Raw genomic sequence first — 23,239 nt, 5'->3', positions numbered from 1 at the left:
TCCCGCCCCACACTCCGCGGGCCCGCGCGCAGACAAAGACATTCCACAGCCCCCGCCCCTCCGCGCACTCGGCCAGAGGGGGAGGAGACACGTGTCCCGCTAGCACCGAGTCACGTGGAAAAGAAAACGAACGAAGCCCGCGGCCACTTGCGCACGCGCACAAGGCTCTGGCCTGGCGGGCTCTGAGGGAAAAGGGGAGCGGGGAGGCGACTTCTTCGGGCTCCGCGNCGGTGCCGGTGGCTGACTGCGCACGCGCGCCGCCTCATTTCCGGTGCTCTCTTTCGCTGGGTCGCTCGGGTCGGCTTCGGTCGCTGTCGCTCCCGCTCTCCCACCCCCGCCAACCGCCGCTCGGGCCTCTGCCGCTGCCGCGTTGCTTCCTCGATCCCTCGATCGTATATCCACCCCAATGCAGCGCCGGGACGACCCCGCCGCGCGCATGAGCCGGTCCTCAGGCCGCAGCGGCTCCATGGACCCCTCCGGTGCCCACCCCTCAGTGCGTCAGGCGCCGTCTCGGCAGCCACCGCTGCCTCACCGATCCCGGGGAGGCGGAGGAGGATCCCNGGGGGGGGGCGCCCGGGCCCCCCCCGCCACGCAGCCACCACCGCTGCTGCCGCCCTCGGCCACGGGTCCCGACGCGACAGTGGGCGGTCCAGCGCCGACCCCGCTGCTGCCCCCCTCAGCCACTGCCTCCGTCAAGATGGAGCCGGAGAACAAGTACCTGCCCGAACTTATGGCCGAGAAGGACTCGCTCGATCCGTCCTTCACTCACGCCATGCAGCTTCTGACGGCAGGTAAGCCGGGTCCCTCTGGGTCACCTGGCCACCCCGGGGGCATGGGTGGCACTGGCTTTGTTCCTCCCGCTTCCCGCCCCCTCGGGGCCAAGGCAGTCGTGAACTCCCCTTGTCTCATCCTCCTCGTCGGGATCCTGGGATTCCGCACCTATCCCGGCCCGCGGGGCGAGGGAGGATTTCTAGGCTGCGGCGGAGGCCCGAAGGGGACTTGGCGATCTCTGAGCGCAAAGATCTTGATGGATAGCGCTGCGTTCCCCGCCCCTTTGCGACCCTTCCCCCTCCCACTTCTTGCAGCTGCCCTGCGCTCCGAGTGTTCAGATTCTTCCAGAAATGAACCTTTACCTCCCCCTACCCCCAAAGGGAAAGCTTTCTTTATTGCGGGTGGAGGTAGACGCCTCTGCCGAGGGTGTAGGAAGCGAAGCCGGGCCGAGCCGGGAGGGACCGTGGGGGTGGGGGGGGGCCCGAGGTGAAATGGGGTGAGGCTGGAGTGCCCTGTCCAGCGCGCCGCGGTCACTGGGGCCGGGTCGGACTTAGCGGTAACAGGAGCTTAAGTTGCTCGGAGGCAGAAGCAACCTGTGGGAATCGGAGGAGGTTTTCCGAATCAGATTTCCGACTTCGGCAGATGAAGTGATAATTGCTGCAGAGCAGGAAGGTTGTGGACCCCTTTATTTTTACAACGTGTTGTTCACCAAAAGGGGAAAAGTACCTCTAGAGGCAGTGAAATGGGACACGAGGCGGTAAAGGGTGGTTTGCAGGACTTTTCCCAACACGATGGACAAAAATTGAGAGAAATGGCAGGGTGCTTGTTCCTGGAAGACTTGGTCTTTCTGTTTGATTTCTTTTTGCCTCGGTAGTGAAATAGATTAGAAATAATAGTCTTTGTTCGCTGTGTGTAGACCAACGCTCCTTTCCTGCCCTGGCCAATCACCTAGTCGCTGTGATTTCTCCTGAAAGCCGTCTCTTTTGTCCCCACTTCTAGTTACAACGTTGTTTTAGTAAGTATTTCTTATAATACCTGAATTGTATTAAGTAGAAAGTTGCAGTCTTCACTAAATGAGTAGGTGGAGTCTTTGGCAAGACTGATAGAATAGACAGTTAACGAAAATATCATTTCCCTCCCTTCGGTTCTCCAGCTCCCTACAGCTGTGAGGGGGTCTTCACTTTTTAACTCCATAAACAAAGCTCGTTGTGGTCAGGAATAACATTTAGATGAACTGCTTACATTTTCAACTTGATGCTTTGCTGTTCTTGTAACAGTGAGATTGTTTGAAACATCGCTATTCATTATGTTTGGCAATCTTTTTGAGAATGCCTTTTTTTAATCTATATTTTTGATGCTGTCTTGCATATATTTTTCATGCTGTCTTGCTTATAGCAAACACCAGGTGTTTGAGTCTGAAAGCAAACACATGGGCAGATTTAGGAATGTCAGGCTAAATTCTAAAGGTTGACTTGGTAGTCTAATTTTTATTTCCTCTAATCTTTAAGCAGTCCAGATTAAATAACTGAGAATAACAAACTTTAGGACTTTAAGGTGTTGGCTTGGGTTTGAAATTTTGAGCCTTAACTACCTACTCTTGGGAAGCTTTCTGAACCTCTGTAACCTTATCTGTAAAGTGGGATGGTGAGTTGAGAGAATTAAATGACATAAAAAAGCACTAGCACCATTCCCTTTGGCCTGCAGTCAGGTAATAACTTGTCACCACAGTTTTCTTCTAGTTGTAAATCCAGGGTACTGAATAAGATATGAAAGATATTTTTTGCCTAAGAACACCAAACGTCTAGTACAGTGTTTTGTTTGTCTTTTAAGTAGGAGATGGTTTCTTAAGTTAACCATCAAAAACTGTTGATCCTTAAAAGTTACTTACAGGGGTGCCTGGCTGGCTCAGTTGGTAGAGCATCAGACACAAAAAGGTACAGTTTTCACTCTTCTCTCACTGCTTAAATTCTGTTATAAGAGAGTGCTCTTAAATCTTTTTTTCCACTTGGGCTTTTTTTTTTTTTAAACCAAACAATTTTAAATTGGAGAACTGGGGTTGAGGTAATGCTAGCTTGTTGAAAGAACAGTTTTAGAAGGGTATATGGATGCTCCTTAGCATGGATAAGTCTTGATGTATGTTAGACCTGGATCATTTTTGAATGAACTGGGAAAGGGAATGTGAAGTCCACCACCTATGAGGAAGTGAGACTCTGAGAAGCCAGAATAGTAGTATTTAAGCTCTGACAAAGATACATGTAAAAAAATATATATGGTTAACACTTACTGTGCCAGGCACTGTTCTCTTTACATCAAATACTTAGTCTTTGTGACAATACTATGAGGAAGTTACTCTTATTCTCACTTTACAGATGAGGAAATCAAGGCACACAGATTAATTTGCCTACAACAACAAAATTTGTAAGCAGCATAACTGGGATTGGAAGCCAGTCTGAGTCTGGATCCGCACACCTAACCGTCCCCACCCACCCCACCCCTTACTGTATATAGTACCTGCAAGAAATTGTACTTTAAAAATATTTTTTACTACTTGCACAAAATATTGTAATTGATTTGGACACATTGGAGTACTAGCTAACAGGACAGTAAAGATAATAAGGCCAGAAGAAGAAGAAGGAAACCCAGAGAGCAGAGCCTAGCTCTTGGGACGGACTCTCCTCTGGGCACCTCTGTGTATTTCCCGGGAGGTACCCCAAGACCCAGACCGCTCTCCTTCAGCAGTCACGTACCTCTTCCTGTCTTTCCCAGCTTCACTTTATTTTGCTCTTACCAGCACCTGATGCACCATTTATTGTAGTCATGTGTGTATTTGTTAACCACACCTCCTCCACAGCTAGAATGTCAGCTCTACCAGGGTAGGGATCTTTTGTCTGCCTTGTTCTCTGTGTATCTCTTGTTCCTTGAAGAGTGCCGCACAGAATGGCCTCTCACTAAATATTTGATGAATGAATATACATCGTCATTGCATAATGGAAAAATATCAACCGAGTTCTGAGGAATTTACATTTTGAATATACACTTCTGTGTTAGCCAAATTGATATTCAAGTTGTGATGATAATTAAATGCATTCACAGACCTGCAAGGAGTCCGTTTACTGATGTTTGTTTTCTGAAACAAAAATAACTTATTTTGTTACATATTTATATAATAAACTAAATGCTGTTATGTGTATCCGTGTTTTTTATCCTACTTTGTACAGTTAGGAAAATATAAATTAGTGTAAATGACTCAGAAGTAAGTAAACATTTTGAATAGATTAACAGTCCCGAGAAAATCTTGAAAGTATACTTAGAAATCCATCTTTCAAAAGCACTCAGTGACATTTAAAGACACAGTCTGTTGAAACTTCGAAATACTTAATTCCTTTATTTCATTCACAGTATGTCGGAGAAGTATATCTATTTCATTTCATTCTACAAGACTAGCAAAACCTACTAAAATCAGAAAGTAGAATTGTAAAGGAATTCTAGACCAAACAGAGGTATAAGTATAAATAGTAGGATAAAAATGCAGAGGTTACAACTGTTTGCAACAACATTGTTTACTTAGGAAAGTGGTCAGTGATGTGGCTGATTACAATAGAGGGATGTACAAATCAGTGGGTTTCTGATACATGAGTAGTACGCAGTTAGAAAATAACTGACAGAATCTCATTTTTAGAGTAGTATCAACAAAGTTAAAAATTAAAAAATTTTTTAAAAGAATCTATCAATTGCCTTGAAATTAGCGATAAAAGCCCATTCAAAATGTATGTGAATAATCATAACAAACAATAACATTAAATAATATTTAACCTTTGTAGAGCATGTAATATGTGCCATGAGATGTTCTTCTCATTAATTGTGTCTCCCCGGCCATTGTATCAGGCAAAAATAATTTTTTCTCAATATTACAGATGAGGAATATTGTGATCACATATTGCCAACTTAAAATTTTACTGAAAGTGATAAAGGAAGATCTTTGTGAAAAGAGAGATATGCCTTATGTCCTGGGGGGATTGCTGACATGGAGGGAACTAATGCTATAAAGATGATAGTATTTTCATTTTTATTTTTTTATTACTTATGTTGAAACATATTTTATTTTTTAAAATGCTTTTTAACTTTTTTTCTTATTTTTGAGAGAGACACAGAATCCAAAGAAGGTTCCACGCTCTGAGCTGTCAGCACAGAGCCTGATATGAGGCTCAAATCCGTGAACCGTAAGATTATGACCTGAGCCAAAGTTAGACACTTAACCGACTGAGCCACCAAGCGCTCCTGAAAAATTTTTTGGATGACCTAATATCTTGAAAACCAAAACAGCTATAATTCTATAATCTCATTGTAAAGATGATAGTATTTTTAAATGCACATGTTGATTTTTAATTAAGTCAAACAAGACTTAGGGCTTGAGTAGATGAGAATTTAAGAAGGAACTCTTAAACATTGTTGGTGGAAGTGTGAATTGATACAACCACTCTGGATAACAGTTGAGCATTTCATCTGAAAGTTGAACTTTTACATTTCTTAAAATTAAGCAACACCATTCCTAGGAACATGCCCATAGAAACTTTTGCACATGAGTGACTCATTCATAAAATGGTGCACCTTGTTCACAAAATGGTGCAGCTTGTTTCACCACTGATTGAATACTTTGAGCTTTTCAAAATGAGATAATTATAAAGCAGTGAGAATGAAAACTTAAAGCTACAAGCTTTTACAACATGGAGAAATGTTGGAAATATAATGTTAGAAAAGTAAGGCTAACTACATACAGTACAATACTATTTTTACAGAACATAATACTAGCAAGATTAAGCAAAATATTGTTAGCATACATTTTTTTCTGATAAAGCAGCTTTCTGCAAAACTAAGCATATGTTTACCATACTACTCAGCACTTGCACTCTTGGGCATTTATCCCAGAAAAATTAAAACTTAGTTTCACACAGACCTGTGCCTGAATGTTCATAGAAGCTTTATTCATAATAGCCAAAAACTGAAAACAAACCATATGCCTTCAGTAGGTGAATAAACTGGTACATTCATACCATGGAATACTACTCAGCAATAAAAAGAAATGATAAATGTAACAACTTGAATGGCTCTCAAGAGAATTATGCTGACTAAAAAGAGCTCATCTCTAAAGGAAACATAATGTATAATTCCATTAATTTAAGAGTCTTGAAAATACAAAATAAGAGAGATGGAGAACAGACAAGTGATTGCTAGTGGTGAGGGACAGTTGGCTACAAAAGGGTGGCACGAGGAGTCCTTGTGATAGACCTGTTTTGCATCTTGACTGTGGTGATGTTCACATGACTGATTAAATTTCGTAGAACTAAACACACATAAGTAGGTGTAAAACTGATGACCTGAATAAAGTCAGTAGACTGTGTTGATTTTCTGGTTTATGATGCTGTATTGTATATATGCAAAGTGTTATCATGGAGAAAATTGGGTGAATGGTATATGAGATCTTTTATTTCTCACAACTGCTTATAAGTTTATAATTATCTCAAAAAGCTTTTTATTTTTTTTATTTTTTTTAAATGTTTTCTTTATTTCTGAGAGAGAACGAGCACAGGGGAGGGTCAGAGAGAGAGGGAGACACAGAATCTGATGTAGACTCCAGGCTCTGAGCTAGCTGTCAGCACAGCACAGAGCCTGATGCGGGGCTTGAACCCATGAATCGTGAGATCATGACCTGAGCCGAAGTCAGACATTTAACCAACTGAGCCACCCAGGTGCCCCTCAAAAAGCTTTAAAAAAAAAAAAAAAAAGAATTTAAAAATTCTAAATTGTATCCTAAGGAAGAGATTCCGGAGATTCATGGTCAATCTACCACAATAGGGTTTGCCACTCTCCCGAAGTGTGAAAATTGAGCCCCTTAGAGGTCTCTTAACTCAGGCTTTGGGGGATTTTTCTGAACCAGTACCCACCCTTAGTCAGCACTGTATGTGAAATATTATGTTATCTTTTCGTAGGGAGATAATCTGTAGCTTTCATCAGATTCTCAAAGGGGCCCATGACCCCAAAAAAGAATCTTGAAGGAACGTTTACGGTCTTAATGTATGTTTCTTTCAGTAAACATTTATGGATGCCTGTTGTGTATTATGTAATTTACTACAATGGCAGGTACACAGTTTAGTGATGGAAGGGGTCCAGAAATCATTAACAAGGGAAGGAGTAGTGTGGTGAGAAGTGCATTGAGCGTCAAGAGGAGGGCATGACCTCTGATCTTTTGGAGCAGATATTCTATGAAGCTTGCCCTCTTAAAAACACTGTCTTTGGATGTCTTAATCAATATGTTGACTGTTGTCCTGTCCCTTATGCAGCCCTTTTCAAATGTTCAGCTAATGGAATGTATATGTGAATCTGTTTTTAGTTAAGCCAATCCAGATGAAGTTTGTATGTAATTTCCTCAAACTTCTCTAGTATTAACATTCTTGTGTTTATTAAATCTTTGTTTTCTTTTTTTATTATCCTTCTTTAAAAAATTTGTTTTAATGTTTATTTTTGAGAGATACGCAGAGTGGGGGAGGGGCAGAGAAAGGGGGAGATACAGAGTCTGAAGCAGGTTCTGGGCTCTGAGCTGTCAGCCCAGAGCCCGACACAGGGCTAGAATGCATGAGCCACCCAGGTGCCCCCTATTATCCTCCTTTTAAAATATTTTTTTATGTTTTTTATTTATTATTTTTTTAATGTTTTATTCTGAGAGAGAGAGAGAAAGAGGGGAGCAGGGGAGAGTCAGAGAGAGAGGGAGACAGAATCTGAAGCAGGCTCCAGGCTCTGAGCTGGCAGCCAGCACAGAGCCCAGTGCAGGGCTCGAACCCACAAACCGTGAGATCATGACCTGAGCTGAAGTCAGACGCTTAACCGACTGAGCCACCCAGGCGCCCCTATTATCCTCCTTTTTAAAAGTAAGTAGGGAAGACTAAGAGGTATAATGACTTGCTTAAGGTCATGTTCCAAGCATGTAGCAGAACTGGGAATCAAACCCAGGGCTGTCGAGCTTTAAAACTCTTGCTCTTTCCTCTGAGGCAGATATTTAAGAAACAGTCCTCATCCTTTAAAGTTTACAATCTTGTTGTGGAAAGATCTACCCCCCCCCAAAAAAAAAGGAATAGTTAAGTTAGAGTAAGAGAAATGCCACAACATTAGTTGAATTTGCTCTGACTGATGGAAGGGAGTAACCTGGATTTAAGTACCTACTCTGTCACTAACTAGTTTTGTGATCTTGGACAAGTTACATACCTTTTCTGAGCCCAGATTCTTTTCACCTGCTAAATGGGGATAGTCCTAAAAGAAAAAACTAAATTAAACAATACAAAATTTCTGACACATAGAGGCACTGGATGGAATGTGATTATTGTAAGCACCTGGCTAAAAAACAAATGGGTCACCTCTCTGTGTTGTTTACACCTTAACTTTTCTCTCTTTGGCTCTGGGGACATACAAGGTCTCCAGAGGCCCAAGTGAAGATCACTTAAAGGAGTTAGTTTCAAAAAGGTTGTCTAGAAAGTACTTCTGCCTGAGGGTTAAACCATTTTTAGGAAGATTCTTGATTTTTTTTTCTTCCCAATACGGCCACCTCTTAGCTCTCCAAGAAAAGTGAGGCCAAGGAAAGACATCCAGAATTGGAAAAGAAAAGCAAGATCAGGCTACTGTACACCTGAAGCAGGCACAGAGTCCTTTCATTGCCTTTAACCTCATGACCGTGTCTGAGGGTAGAACTGTACTTCGCAACATTTTACAAAATCTACTCTTCCTTGTGGAAGTAAAGTGCCCTGCTCCGTCCAAAACCTCCTCATTGAGAGGCAGTAGTAAAAGCATGAGATTTGAAGTTAGAGAAAGGCTGGGTTTTGATCCTTATTCTGGTACTTAAACAGCTTTGTGACTTAGAGATTTTTCTCTGAGTTTGTTTCCTCATTTGTAAAACGGGGATAGTACCAGCTACTTCACTGAGTTATTTTGTAGGATAAATGAGATAGCATTTGTACAGTATTTGATACATAGTAGACACTAAACGAATATTCCGTTCTTCCCCTTCCAAACATGGAAGATGGCCCCTCTTAAAAATGTCGTCTCTGTGTTTTCTTTCAAGGCTAAACTTTCTTGGTTCTTTCATCTTTTCAATTTTATGTAAATCGTTGTTCTGTGAATTCTCTAAAAATGCTTTAATATTCTTTTTAAAATTGTGAGATAAACTGGACAAAGGGATTCTAATTAAGATATGACTAGTATAAAATATAACAGAAAGATCCGGTTAGAAATTCACAGGGTGCATCTCATTGCATAAGAACAAATCTTTCTAGGGGTACCTGGGTGGCTCGGTTGGTTAAGCGTCCGACCTCGGCTCAGGTCATGATCTCGCAGTTTGTGAGTTTGAGCCCCGCATCTGTCTCTGTGCTGACAGCTTGACAGCTCAGAGCCTGGAGCCTGCTTCGGATTCTGTCTCCCTCTCACTCTGCTCCTCCCCTGCTCATGCTCATGCTCTCTTTCTCCCAAAGTAAATAAAATTTTTAAAAATTTAAAAAAGAACAAGTTTTTCTACTGGGTTCAATTTTTGCAGCCTTGTTTCCTATAGGAATACAACAGATGAATAGACTTTGAGTCTTATCTTCTTGCACTGGCCAAGAAAAGTTTCTGGAAAGTAGTATAAAATACAGCTGAAGGGCCTAACTAAACTAGATGGTAGCAATTAAGACACAGAGAGATAAAATGAAGCATATAATTTGTTACACATTTTTAGAAGCTCCTGGGTGATGTTTTCAGATCACAGATGTAGCATCTTTGTTCCTAGGACTTTTGAGGATTGAGTACCCAGTTTTTCAGTTTTGGAAACTCAAGAAGAGATATATTCAGAGATGATAGGCTCGGGGCACCTGGGTGGCTCGGTTGGTTAAGAGTCCAGCTTCAGCTCAGGTTATGGTATCACAGTTCGTGGGTTCGAGCCCCACTTCAGGCTCTGTGCTGACAGCTAGCCCAGAGCCAGGAGCCTGCTTCAGATTCTGTGTCTCCCTCTCTCTGACCCTCCCCTGCTCGCTCGCTCGCTCCCTCTCAGAAATAAATAAAAACATAAAAAAATTAAAAAAAGAAAAAGAGATGATAGTGACTAGAAAAAGCTAATATTAGCAGTAAGTGGGAGGAGGGAATCGGTCAGGATATACCAGCAGTAAAACAACAGTGTGTCGTATGAAGCCTTTAATCTGTTCATTGTAAGGTCAAATTTGTTTTCTCTTCCAAGCTGTCAAATATAGGAGTATGAAAAGTACCGTTGTCTGTAGTTCTTCCCATAGAAGTGAAGGTTTAATTAAGAATATTTACAATATGGGGGAGCCTGGGTGGCTCGGTTAAGCATCCAACTCTTGATTTCAGCTCAGGTCTTGATCCTCAGGGTCGTGAGTTCAAGTCCCACACTGGGCTCCATTCTGAGTATGGAGCCTACTTTAAAAAAAAAATTCACAGTATGATTAGCAGTTTTAATTGTCAGAAAGCAAGGGAGTATGTGCTCATGGGTGTAAGGTTAGCTCATCACATACTATAACATCTGAAATTAGGCTTTTTAATAAGCAAAATACTTCAGTTTGAAATTCTCAATTCTTACAAAATCTGTCAGAGTCAAAGCGATTTTTATTCATCTGTATACTTCACAGTTGGACTTAGTCTAAACAGTGTTTTTAAAAACTGTTAAAGGTATAGGTTTGAATAATGTGTTTGAAGTAGTATATCTTTTTTTTTCCCCTTCAGTAATCCTCACATCCAATGTGGAGTTTGAACTTACAACCCTGAGATCAAGAGTCCCACGCTCCACTGATTGAGTTAGCCAGGTGCCCCTGAAGTAGTATGTCTTTATATCTTAAACCAGTGACTTTCAAAGTCACCAGATCAGTAATACCAGCATCACCAGGTAACCTGCTAGAAATACATTCCTAACACAAATCCTGGCCTGGGGTTGGGGCCAGCAATCTAGTTTAATAAGCCCTCCAGGTGATTCTAATGCATCCTGAAGTTTGAGAACCCTTACCTTAAAATTATAGAAGATAGATACTGTGGGAATTGTATATAAGGAGAACATTCTACATTATTTAGAATTTTCTGATGATTTTAGGGAGTATAAATTTTTTTCTTTCTTCCTTTCTTTCGTTTTTTACTCTTTTCAGTGGATCATATAAGCTTTTAGTTGCCTGCACACACCACTCCATCTCTGTTCGTACTCCTGTCGTAGCACTTCATTGCTGACTTCATAGCCTGTAGGCTAGAAATGTCAGTGTATAAAGATAGTGAAGGTGGGGATCATATCCGACTTGTTCTGTTGTGTTTCCTGTACTTTGTAGGATAGATGTCTGGCCCTTAGTAAGTCTTCCATAGTGGTTAATGATCATCCTGTATCTCTCCCTTTATCTGCCTCTCCATAGGAAGCACTCAAACACTTTGAATGAGTGAGTGAATCAAGTTCCCTAATGATAGGAAATCTTTTTGAATACTAAGGTTATATCTGATGAAAGTATCTTGACCTGTGAATTGAAAGTGCCTTGGTACATTTTTCATTTAGGACATTGAATTTGGGCTAGATAGTGTTACTTGTATATTAAGCACCTCCTAGGAAATGGTTTTTTTTTTTTTTTTAATTTTTAACGTTTATTTTTGAGAGAGAGAGACAGAGCATGAGGAAGGGAAGGTCAGAGAGAGAGGGAGACACAGAATCCAAAGCAGGCTCCAAGCTTCGAGCTGTCAACACAGAGCCCAACATGGAACTTAAACTCACTAACCGCGAGATCATGACCTGAAAGCCCAATGCTCAACCGACTGAGCCACCCAAGCACCCCGTAGGAAATGGGTTTTAATTAGCATGTGTGCATATGTTATTTTACTCTGTCTTTAAAGTTTTTTTAATAGTTTATTTATTTTTGAGACAGAGACAGAGCATGAGTGGGGGAGGGGCAGAGAGAGAGGGAGACACAGAATCTGAAGGAGGCTCCAGGCTCTGAGCTGTCAGCACAGAGCCTGATGCGGGGCTTGAAACCACGAACCGTGAGATCTGACTTGAACCAAAGTCATACGCTTAACCAAGTGAGCCACCCAGGCGCCTGATTTTACTCTGTCTTTATAGTAACCTCATGAGGTAGATATTGCTTCCATTTTACAGATGAAGAAACCAAAAATTACAGCAATTGAATAACTTCAGTGTTCACAAAACTAGTGAGTGGCAGATTTAAGAACCATGTCGTTCAAACTCCTAAGGATTACTGTCATCCAAAGCACTACTGTCACAGTGGACTGAGTTTTGTGTCTTCATCAAGATAGGACTTTGTGCTTTTCCTTGATGCAGACTTTTTTCTTTCGTTCATTTATCCCTTTTTCCCCATCTCTGTGCATTGGTTTTGTTAAATCCATTTATTCTTAGGAAATATTTGAATGGCTCTAATGTAGCAGTTTCAGGTGGGAGTGGAAAAGCAAATTGCTTTCCTAAGAAGCAGGCTCTGGGTTTCCTAGTCAACTCTACACAGCTTTGGTGCTTTCAGCCAGTCTCTGTCTGAAATTAGCACATTCATCTGAACTATTTGGTTTTAGACTCTATTAATGCTTTATGCAGACTGGGAAATTTGCCTTTAGTTACCAGACAAAACTAAATTCTTTTTTTTCTTATTTAGAAATTGAGAAGATTCAGAAGGGAGATTCAAAAAAGGACGATGAGGAGAATTACTTGGATTTATTTTCTCACAAGAACATGAAGCTGAAGGAGCGGGTACTGATACCTGTCAAGCAATATCCCAAGGTAAGGCAAAAAGTGCCTCACTTCATCATCTCTGTAGGTGTAAGAGTTGCTGGCTGTAACAAAGACTTCTGGAAATTGTGATGCATCAGTTACTTGAGCCTGTGAGGCTTCTCTTCCAAATACTGCTTCTTTGAAGTATTTGTTTCTGGCAATTGAAACATCTACATCCATAAACTAACAGCATACCTATAGCCAGGAAGGAAATATAATCAACTTTATTACCAAAAAGGGTTTCTTTCTCAAATGTTTTTCCATCCTCCAAGTTCAAAGAGAAAAATTGAAGAGTTGCTCTCTCTCAAAAGACTGACATGGGGGAAAAAATTGACACGCAATCTAAGTGTAGGAAATGTAACACAAATCCTTGATGAGATGAAGTTAATTTTATTAACATTTTGCTTTTAAATAAATGCTTTCTTGTTTTTCCTCCTCCCTTTTTTCCTTTTTTTAAATTTTTTATTTTTTTTATTTTAAAATTTATTTATTGTTTAATTTATATCCAAGTTAGTTAGCATATGGTACAACGGTGGTTTCAGGAGTAGATTCCTGAATGCCCCTTACTCATTTAACCCATCCCCTTCTCACAACCCCCCCAGCAACCCTCTGTTCTCTGTATTTAAGAGTCTGTTATGTTTTATCTCCCTCCCTGTTTTTATATTATTTTTATTTCCTTACCCTTATGTTCATCTGTTTTGTATCCTAAATTCTTCATATGCATGAAGTCGTATGATACTTGTCTTTCTCTGACTGACTAATTTCGCTTAGCATCATACCCTCCAGTTCCATCCGCATAGTTGTAAATGGCAAGATTTCATTCTTTTGATTGCCAAGTAATACTCCATTATATATACGTACCGTATCTTTTTTTTTTTAAGCAAAGAAATTAGTTATATTTAGTTTACCAAACAAGTACTGCAAAAGAATGCCGTTTGTTCTGAGGTCACTGTGTTAAAAATATTTATGTGTGTTAAAGTACTAAGGATACAATCCTTAGTGTGTGATAATATGGAAAAAGCACCACATTACATTAGGAAACCCAAGTTCAAGTCCAGGAACTGCTGCTTCCTAGTTGTATAATCTTAAACTATTCACTTTTTCAGTATATGCTCAGCATATCCTTCAGTAAAACGGGAATGGTAACTCCCTATTTTACAGGGTTGTTGAAGACCAAATGAGATAATACATATGGAAATGTTTCATAGAAACATGGGTATTTAGGAATCTTTTTTTTTCTCCAAATTTCTATTTACATTCTAGTTAGTTAACATATAGTATAATAGAAATCTGTTTTTATTTTCTGTCAGTTCAATTTTGTGGGGAAGATTCTTGGACCACAAGGAAATACAATCAAAAGACTACAAGAAGAGACAGGTGCAAAGATCTCTGTTCTGGGCAAGGGCTCAATGAGAGACAAAGCCAAGGTAAGCTCACATCAGCGAGGCAAGACCTGCCTTCTGGAAGCCAGCAGTTATATGTGTACAGAATGTGAATCCTTTACATTTGCCTTTGATGTAAGAGATTATAGACAGGATTAATTTGGCAACCCTGGAAGAGCCTAGGTGTGCTCTGCTGATTTGCTTTGGTTTGGTTTTGTTTTTCTGGCCTTCAACTGCATAGTAATGAAGCAGCAGGAGCAACTTTCGCATTAGTCAGTTCTTCTAGGAAAACTTGGAAGGGGAGCCAGATGTACTAAAACTTATCCAGACTAAAGAGACTGAAATGTGAACAGCACATTCCCTTTCCAGTAATGTAGAAAAGTGAGAGCAGTAATGTTGTGAGTGCAGGTGAGTCTGAGGACGAGTTGTCTGGGTTGTTTGTTTGTTTACTTGCTTTGTAATAGCCAGCTGGCGTGTGAAGCCCACTAAAACAATTTCGAAAGGAACCATGAGTAATCCCAACAACAGAACCTAATGCTTATTTTTTTTTCTATGTCATAGTCCCATAGGCTTTGTACTTGTAAGTGCCAAAAAAATTCCCACTAATGCAATGTTGGCTTCTAGGGTCAGCTCTTTGGATGAGACATACCTGGTACAGCCTAAAACATTCAGGGCTCCTTTTATGTAGCTTAAATTGACAAACATTGTTTTCTCAGGCTCTTCTTTTGTCCCCTCACGTTTCTCACTAGATGAATACAGTTAGGGTTGAAGTGTGTTATTCTAGCTAATGAGATTTACAGGAAATTTCTTCACTCTGTCCTGACTTCTTTCCTCCCTTAGAACTCCCCAGACAATGTAAGAAATTAAGAAGAGCTGGTGCTGGGACAGCTGGCTGGCTCAGCCAGTAGAGGATGCTACTCTTGATCTCAGGGTTGTGACATCAGTCCCCACATTGGGGCTAGAGATAACTTAATAAATTTAAAAAGTTAGGGGCATCTGCGTGGCTCAGTCAGTTAAGCGTCTTACTCTTGGTTAGCTTAGGTCATAATCTCATAGTTTCTGAGTTTGAGCCCCACTTCTACCCTGGCAGCATGGAGCCTGATTGGGATTCCCCCCTGCCTCTGCCCCTTCCCTGATTATGCTCTCAAAATAAATAAATAAACATTAAAAAATGGGGCGAGGGCCTGGGTGGCTCAGTTTGTTAAGCATCCGACTTTTTTTTTTTAATGTTTGTTTCTGAGAGAGAGAGAAAGAGAGACAGACCTCTGGAGAGGGAGGGGCGGAGAGAGAGGGAGACTCAGAACCTGAAGCAGGATCCAGGCTCTGAGCTGTCAGCACAGAGCCTGATGCAGGACTCGAATGCACAAATGGTGAGATCATGACCTGAGCCCAAGTCAGACGCTCAACCGACTGAGCCAGCCAGGCGCCCCAAGCATCCCGACTCTTGATCACAGGTCATGATCTCACAGTTTCATGAGATCAAGCTTAGCATTGGGGTCTGTGCTGACAGGAATTCTCTCCCCCCACACCCCACTCGCACTGTATCTTTTTTTCTCAAAATAAATAACTAAACATTTAAGAAACACATTCTTTTAAGTAAAAGTTAAAAGAGCTGGTGCTTAACAGCTCTACCTGGGATTTAAAAGCAAATGCTTGGCAATGAATGCATGCATGCTTGGCAAACTGCTGATATCTGAATGGAGACTGGAATTGAGTCTCTTCTATACCTTCTGATAAGAGCTGCAGTGAATACACCAGGAATTCAAGACAGTAGTTAACTGTAAGTAGCCTACCGATTATATGTTTAGTAGGTTGTGTGAATTACTATTCTCCAGACCTTATTTTGCTTTCTTCTTACACTTTACTATTTTTCTCACATATTTAGGTTATTTCTTGCTGTCTCTTTGGGCTGGAGGTAATGGCATCATTTTCTTGCATTGCACATGATGTGATGTTTTTCTGCCTTTTTTCCATAGGAGGAAGAGCTGCGCAAAGGTGGAGATCCCAAATATGCCCACTTGAATATGGATCTGCATGTCTTCATTGAAGTCTTCGGACCCCCATGTGAGGCTTATGCTCTAATGGCCCATGCTATGGAAGAAGTCAAGAAGTTCCTAGTACCAGTAAGGAAATTCACATTATATCTTTGGGCAAGAGAGAACTGGGATCTTGTGTTGTTGCTAAGGCAGGGGCTCTTAATTGTGGTCTCTGCATAACCTGAAACTGGATATCGAATTCTACATTTATGTTCATTTTTCTGAGGTAGTCTGTTAATTAATTGAACCTAGTTCTCAAAGCACTGAACCCCAAACCCACTCTATCCCTCCTTGTTTAATGTGGTTTTAGTTCTGTAGCAGTAGCTGTTGTCAGTATCTTGGGCCCACAGTGTGTCTGACATTTTAACATCTGGTTAAAAAAGACCTAACAAAGTCTTCACTGAGCTAAGTGTATTGGTGCTAGTGTCGAACCAGGAGGTTATGATAAGAAAATGGCTAAGATGGTTGTAAACCCCCTCAAGGAATTTTGTTCTAGAATCCAGAGAGTGTACAGGATTAACAGCAAGAAGCTTCTAACATCCAGTGTTAATGGATTACATTTTGACCTAGGTGCATTCAGGACTTTTTCTCCTGGAGGAATTTACTTACATAGAGTTTGATTTGAAAGAGGCATGATCGTTACAGGCTTGACTATCAATAATATTAAATAGATTGGTGTGCATCTCCTTCTGGAATGTAACTGAGGGCCAGGAAGAGCTGGGATAGACCAGGTTACCTGTCTTGCATAATTATTACCACCTGGTCGGAGGATCCATTCTTTAAATAAGTAGAAAATGGTGTGATTCTTGCCTTCCAGCAAGTCCTTCTAGTTGTCAGAGTTAACATACTGCAGTTGAATATTTAATGACCAAGGATGAACTTGGAACCTTAGGAAGCATTGAAATACTATTAACTAGAATTGGGTAAGCATCGTGTCTGCCTCAGTAAAACTAAGAGGAGGTGAGATACAGTTCTTGGTTTTCTGTGTACGTAAAATGAAGAGTTGGAACTAAACTTGGTGTCAGAGGATGTGAAAGTAGGTAGAGCAAAAATTTACAGGCAGGGCGTACCTATAATGCTGAGCTCCAGGAATTCCAGCACCTTCTCAGCTGTCTCAGCAGCTGCTTTGCTTCCAAGTACCTCGTCTTCGTTAGAATGTTTAAACATGAAGCAGCCAATTTAAAATATCCTAGAGAAAAAAGAGCTGGTAAATTTTCCCTTGATGGAGTTCTTTTTACTCGTTTTGAGTTTTCTATTGAAGCATCCTGAGCCACTCAGTTTCTGAAGGAATAAATAGGGGGAAGGCCCATCTCCTCTATCCTTAGTCTCAGCATATTTTTCAGAAGGGGTAGCTTTACAAGGCTTTCGTGTAAGTGGATCTTCTGAAAAGATGCCTCTGCCAGGCAGATCTGGGTTTCCTCAGCCAGAAGAATCTAGGCAATGGGCTGTCATTGGTCACTTGACTCTTCAGTGTGGATGTCAAGCGGCAGTAATGTGTAAGGTAGGAGGAGGTGAAGAGTGAGGGCGGGGGCATCTCTGGGTGACTAGAGTCCTCTATTGAATCTCTATCCACCTGGGATGTATAAAAAAGCATGGAGTGTTAAAACTAAATGGCTCTCATCAGGAAATATGTGAAAAGATATGCAAATGGCATTTGATTCAGTTCTTCCCTCTTGTGAAGACAGAAAAGTGAGCCCGTTTTTGCATCCATGACCAGAGCCTCCGTTTTCCCCTTAGAACCATTAACTGTACCAGAGAGGCTTCCTGGTACAGTAGGAAGAGCACTGGACTGGGACCTTTATCTGCATCATCTTGGACAAGTTATTATTTCACTTTTCTGAGCCTCAGGTTCCTTGTTCATCCCAAACATTTGTTAAGTATCTGGTAGGTGCCTAATACTATGCTTGGATCTGAAGTTACAAAAATGGCTCCTTTCTCACAATGTAGTGAGAAAGACAGACAATTCTAAAATGACGTGGTAAGTGCTTGGGTAGGGAAGATACACAGTGCTGTGGAAAGAGAGGAGGGAATGGGGGTGGCCTCAAAGAAAGTTTTTCAAAAGAGGTAACATTTTAGATTAAGTCTTTTAAGAGTGAGTTTGAGTGTTTCAGATAGACAGAAAAGGCAATATAGTCTGATGATTCAAAGCCTAGAGTTTGGAGACAGGTAATTCTGAATTCACTTCGAGTCTGCCTCTTACTAGCTCCATATCCTTAGGCTGGTGGCTTTATATGCCCTGATTCTGTTTCCCAACTGTAAAATGGGAAGACCTGCCTGCTTAATTCAGGGTTATCTTGAAGGTTAAAAAGTGCCCCTTGCATAGAGCCTAACTAATGATAGTGGCTTTTACTATTCTAGGAAGAGGAAGCTGTTTGTAAGAATGGATGTATGAGTACGCCAGGTTCTGAACTACAAGTCGTTTCACATAGCTTGAAAGGTTATCCATGGAGGTTATTCCATCCATGGATGGAAGTGATCTGGAGAGCTAGGTAGGGACCCATGATGAAGAGCTTCAGCTTAATAATGAGGGGTCTGCCATCAGGACTTTCCTTGAAGAGGTGACAGGTAGGGTGCCATTTGACTTCAGAGAATGCATGACCTGAGACTTCATGAGGGCATTCAGATCTGGTCGTAGCATCCAAGGCTTATGTGGGCTGGACGACTTCTCAGCAAAAGGTGGAGATGTAGCACAGTACTCCTCATTATCTTCCATTTGCAGGATATGATGGATGATATCTGCCAGGAGCAGTTTCTAGAGCTCTCCTACTTGAATGGAGTACCGGAGCCCTCTCGTGGACGTGGGGTGCCAGTGAGAGGCCGAGGAGCGGCACCTCCTCCTCCACCTGTTCCCAGGTAAAAATAATGGGGATGAGTAGAAACAGGAGGTAAATTTGACTGCCAGTACCATCTCTTTTTTAGTGGTGCTCCAGCTTAGAAGGGGGCCTCAGGATTTGTGCTATCAAGAATGGAATAGTAATCTTGGCACTTTGGTTATAGTTGTGTGCAGCTGTCCTGTTGAAACTTTTGGTGTTTTAATTTTGGACAGTTCTAGCATTTTAAGACGGTCTCTGACTTTAGAATTTTATACCTTATGTGACTGCCCTTTATGGAGTAATCCAACTTTCCAAAGTAGCAGCCCACCGACGGGACATTCACAGGTTCACTGTGGGACTGGGTCCTTTATCCACCTATACATTCCTCTGTGTTTTAATAATAGTCAGTTGGAGCCATTGTGAAATCTGAACATTAATCTATCTTCTAGAGGCTCTATTTAAAATAAGTTTTGTGGGGGCGCCTGGGTGGCTCAGCCGGTTAAATGTCTGACTCTTGATTTCGGCTCTGGTTGTGATCTCACGATTTGTGAGCTTGAACCCCGGCTGGCCCCATATTGTGCTGTCAGCACAGAACCTGCTTTGGGATTCTCTTTCTCCCTCTCTGCCCCTCTCCTGCTCTCTCGTGTGCGCTCTCTCCCTCTTTCTCTCTCTCAAAATAACTACTTTTTTTTTTTTAAAGGTTATTCTTCAAAAATATAAAAGTAAATTCTCTTTTGCAGGGGCCGTGGTGTTGGACCACCTCGGGGGGCTCTGGTGCGTGGTACACCAGTGAGAGGAGCCATCACCAGAGGTGCCACCGTGACTCGAGGAGTGCCACCACCCCCTACAGTGAGGGGTGCGCCAGCACCAAGAGCGCGGACAGCAGGCATCCAGAGAATACCTTTGCCTCCACCCCCTGCACCAGAAACATATGAAGAATATGTAAGAAGTTTGAACCATGTGCCATTTCCCAGTACCTAAAAGGTTCCCAAAGGAAGTTGAATGACAGGATCGAGGCCCTTAATATAGGTGGCAGGGACTACCTGTAAGAACTGGAGTGCTCTCTTCTCTTGCAGTGGCTATTAACACTACGAGAAGATTTTTCCATTTGAAGCATGGTTTACTGTGTGTGAATAGATTCCACAGGAAAATAGGCTGTGCCTTGATATATGCAGTATTTTACGGAGGGGTCTTTTCACTAGTTACTATTGACAATGCTAAAATTCACCTTTTTACCTGTTTCCTGCCCACATTTTTGGTTTGGTTGGTGGTTCAGTTTTGTTTCATTTGTAAAGAAAATAACCCTTTCTCTCTCAGCCATTCCACAGTAGGTGTTAATTTTGGAGGGAAATTCTGCATTCTGTTAATCCAGGAGCCTGCCGGCCTCCCACAGGATGTAATTACCTCCCCTCCTCTGTGTGATTCTGACTTTCTGTTTCATTTTTTGTTCTAGGGATATGATGATACATATGCAGAACAGAGTTATGAAGGCTACGAAGGCTATTACAGCCAGAGCCAAGGGTGAGTCAGGCCACAGAAGTGCCGTTTTGAGTCCTAGGGATGGACGGAGGGAGCTGGAGCAACAGAGAGATTTAGGAAGCACATATCTAGGGAATGATGTGGCTTCCCTTTGGAGGGTATCTCCTTTCCTTTCCATGTCTGTAAGGCACCCGGATCTGTTAGGTTTAGATAATTGTAGGATCTGGAAATAGCAGATGAAAAATTCCTGAGCTGTGACCACATGTAAATAAAGGGAAAATGCCTTTAAAATTGTTTTGATTTATTATTTGAAAATATCATAGCCACATTAAAGGTGCATAAAAGCTTAAGAGGAAGCTAGAATCCTACTACCATAAGTAAGGTTGTTTTCTGCGCTTTTCTTAAATAACTTTTTTTGTGTATATGCATTTTATCTGTGATTGATTGGAAGTGTCATAATTCTACAGTGGGGACAGAACGGCATGTTTGTTTATTCTCTTCCAGTGAGCCCTATAAATGTGTGTGTGTGTGCAGTGTGATTAAGATGGTCAGTTTGGGATTTTGCTTTTTCCCTTTAAACTATGTGGTATCCAATTTTCTTTGCTATCATTGTCATTTTTTTTTTATAAACACATAGCACATACATGCTTTGGAAGTTTTTTCTGGTTTGGAGATGGAACAGAATTAGCATTTTCCTATATTATACATGTAGGAGAATGACCGAGACATGGGGGGAGGTGAGACTGAAACAGACTTACTCTCGAGCTCTCTAACACTCTGTCTTTGGTTTTCAGGGATTCAGAATATTATGACTATGGACATGGGGAGGTTCAAGATTCTTACGAAGCTTATGGTATGTCTTTATTTCTGTGGTGGGCAGAAGGTGCAAGTAAGTGCCCGGGATCGTGCTGGTGACTGGATTATTGGGGGTCCGCCAGTCACACACCTAAGTAGAAGCTTTCAGAAAGCTGAGGTGTTGGTAGACGTGACAGTAGTGGTGCTGCCCTTACTTAAATTGCACGACATGTCCTAGGAAGAGGGGCTCTTGAAGGAACGTGAGGTTACTGTGACTCTCGGAAAGCTCAGCAGGTGTCTCAGACTCGGGCTCTGGTCAGGTTTGGTCTGGTTGGAGCCGCAGACTTTTAAGCCTCTGTTGATCTTTTTCTGCATCAGATCTGGAGAGGTGGCTAGGCCTAGGTCATGTTGCAGGGCCCTTGCCGCTGGTGCCTAGGCCATACCGGCAGATAACAAAGAATTTAATCGTACCCAGCTTTATTCTGCAGCCCCTGCTTCGTGTTGAAGAACAGTTTTGAATCCCATCAAAAAGAATCTGTGTAGAGGAAATGTTAGCTGCAGGGGAGCTAGATGGCAAGTAGCTCGCCAGGGCAGGCTGGGTGCAAGAACTGTGCCTGCCAGTCTCAGATCTGAGGCCATGGGGGCTGGAGCCAGTTCAGGGCAGTACTGGCACCAAGCTCCTTACTGGCTTAGAGACCTCTCAACTCAGTCCTTGATCCCAAGAGAGCTACAGAGGCTGGAATGGCAACAGGGCCAGGCTGTCTTCCCTGAGGTTTAGTTGAAAACACATTGCTCAAGAGTGTCCTCAGGAGCCAGTTATGGCCCTGGGTTAATGGGCCCCAGAGGGAGTGCCGTGTGGCAGTGGGTGCAAAGGCAGTAGCCTTTGAAATGCAAGGTCTTTTCAGCATACCTGAGGGAATTCCAGAGTCCTCAGCAAGGGACAAGGGGCTTGGCAAGGGGCTCGTCATTTGACAGTTCATCTTAAATACACTAGTTGACAGTCTTCCCTTACTCCTAGTTGAAAAGAGGCGGTGGGGAGCCTTTTAGAGCCCCCACAGATAGATAAGCTGAGCTTAGTTCCTCAGCACTGTGTGAAGTAGCCAGTCAGCTGCTTGCCCGGGGAAACAGTTTTTACCAATTCTAGCTAAATGGTACTGGACAGCTGCCATCAGTAACACTGCACTGCTCTGCTTGCAGGCCACTATTTAGAAGGGCAGTGGGATTGCCCTAGGGTATTTCCCTCCATCGGCCAGGCAGTACAGTGGGGCCTCTGTATGTGTTTGACTGAATTACATTTCTGTTTTGCCAGAGAAGAGACTGGACTAAAAGAGGCAGGCTGCCTCTTTTGCTCCTGGTATGATGTTGCCACAGTTAATCTGTTATGATTTCTGCCTTTGTAAACAGAATTAGGAAAATAAACCATCTTGTTGGTACCAGAAGCCACTTGGAAAGTGATGGATGTACCTATTACACCAAGGGTATAAACAGGCTTAGATAAAAATTCTCTGACACTTTAGATCATACGAAGTTTGAGACGTATCGTGATAGAGGCTCGTATTTGTGAATGCGGGCAGCTGGAGAAATACTTCAGGGATGAACTGGCCTGGGCAAAGGATGGGGCAAGTGGGAAGAATAAGCTCATAAACACAACTCTTTTTCCTAAAAGGTCAGCCATAGAAGTAAGCGATACCTCCCTTGGGCTTTTCCCTGTGACAGAGGAAAACCATTTGAGGATGTCAACCATGGTGTCTGGCTTCTCTGGACTATTGCCTGAGAAAGAAAATAATGACTTCTCTTTATCAGTGCTATAAACACATTCTGTTGTACCTCCCTCCACCAGAGCAGTGGACCGGCTCTGTTGGTGAGGAGGCCTCATCAAATGTGGCCATTGCTTGCTTCTCTCAGAGAGCCAGAAGACACGTCTCAAAGGGAAACCCGACTTGCTATTAGAGACCTTCCATTCTGAAAGACTTCCCAAAGTTACCACGTTACCTGAGGCTTTCTGCCAAACTCCTTTGGGAACAGGAAAAAAGGGCATTGTAGACCCACCAAGACTGATTTTTTTTTTTTTTTTACTGTCTTAAGTAAGGTGTTGGGTTCATCCAGGTTTGAGGACTGGAGTAGAGATCATCTGTGGAGAGCCTCTTTGCTGTAGTTGACTCTGGGTCTTTTCTGAGCTGTTGTCTTCTG

The 23,239-nt window shown here is 42.1% G+C and overlaps 1 protein-coding gene across 2 annotated transcripts in view; it reads left to right on the top strand.

Annotated features, from left to right (window-relative positions):
- Nucleotides 1-240: 240 nt before the first annotated feature.
- Nucleotides 241-23,239, top strand: part of KHDRBS1 (KH RNA binding domain containing, signal transduction associated 1) — a 38,109-nt gene continuing 15,110 nt past the window's right edge. For both annotated transcript variants that reach the window (XR_013334992.1, XM_077763533.1), the window contains exons 1-8: nt 241-791; nt 12,429-12,553; nt 13,855-13,971; nt 15,903-16,049; nt 18,682-18,815; nt 19,516-19,717; nt 20,229-20,296; nt 21,049-21,107. Coding sequence is in view for 1 of the 2 variants with exons in the window: in XM_077763533.1 (XP_077619659.1) it covers nt 407-791; nt 12,429-12,553; nt 13,855-13,971; nt 15,903-16,049; nt 18,682-18,815; nt 19,516-19,717; nt 20,229-20,296; nt 21,049-21,107 (1,237 nt within the window). In the remaining variant the exon portion in view is untranslated. The remainder of the gene's footprint in view (nt 792-12,428; nt 12,554-13,854; nt 13,972-15,902; nt 16,050-18,681; nt 18,816-19,515; nt 19,718-20,228; nt 20,297-21,048; nt 21,108-23,239) is intronic.

Source organism: Crocuta crocuta, unplaced genomic scaffold, assembly GCF_008692635.1.
Source record: "Crocuta crocuta isolate KB4526 unplaced genomic scaffold, BGI_CrCroc_1.0 scaffold214, whole genome shotgun sequence".
Lineage (NCBI taxonomy): Eukaryota > Metazoa > Chordata > Mammalia > Carnivora > Hyaenidae > Crocuta > Crocuta crocuta.
The sequence above is the reverse complement of the archived record's forward strand: the minus strand, read 5'-3'. Positions and strand labels throughout refer to the sequence as shown.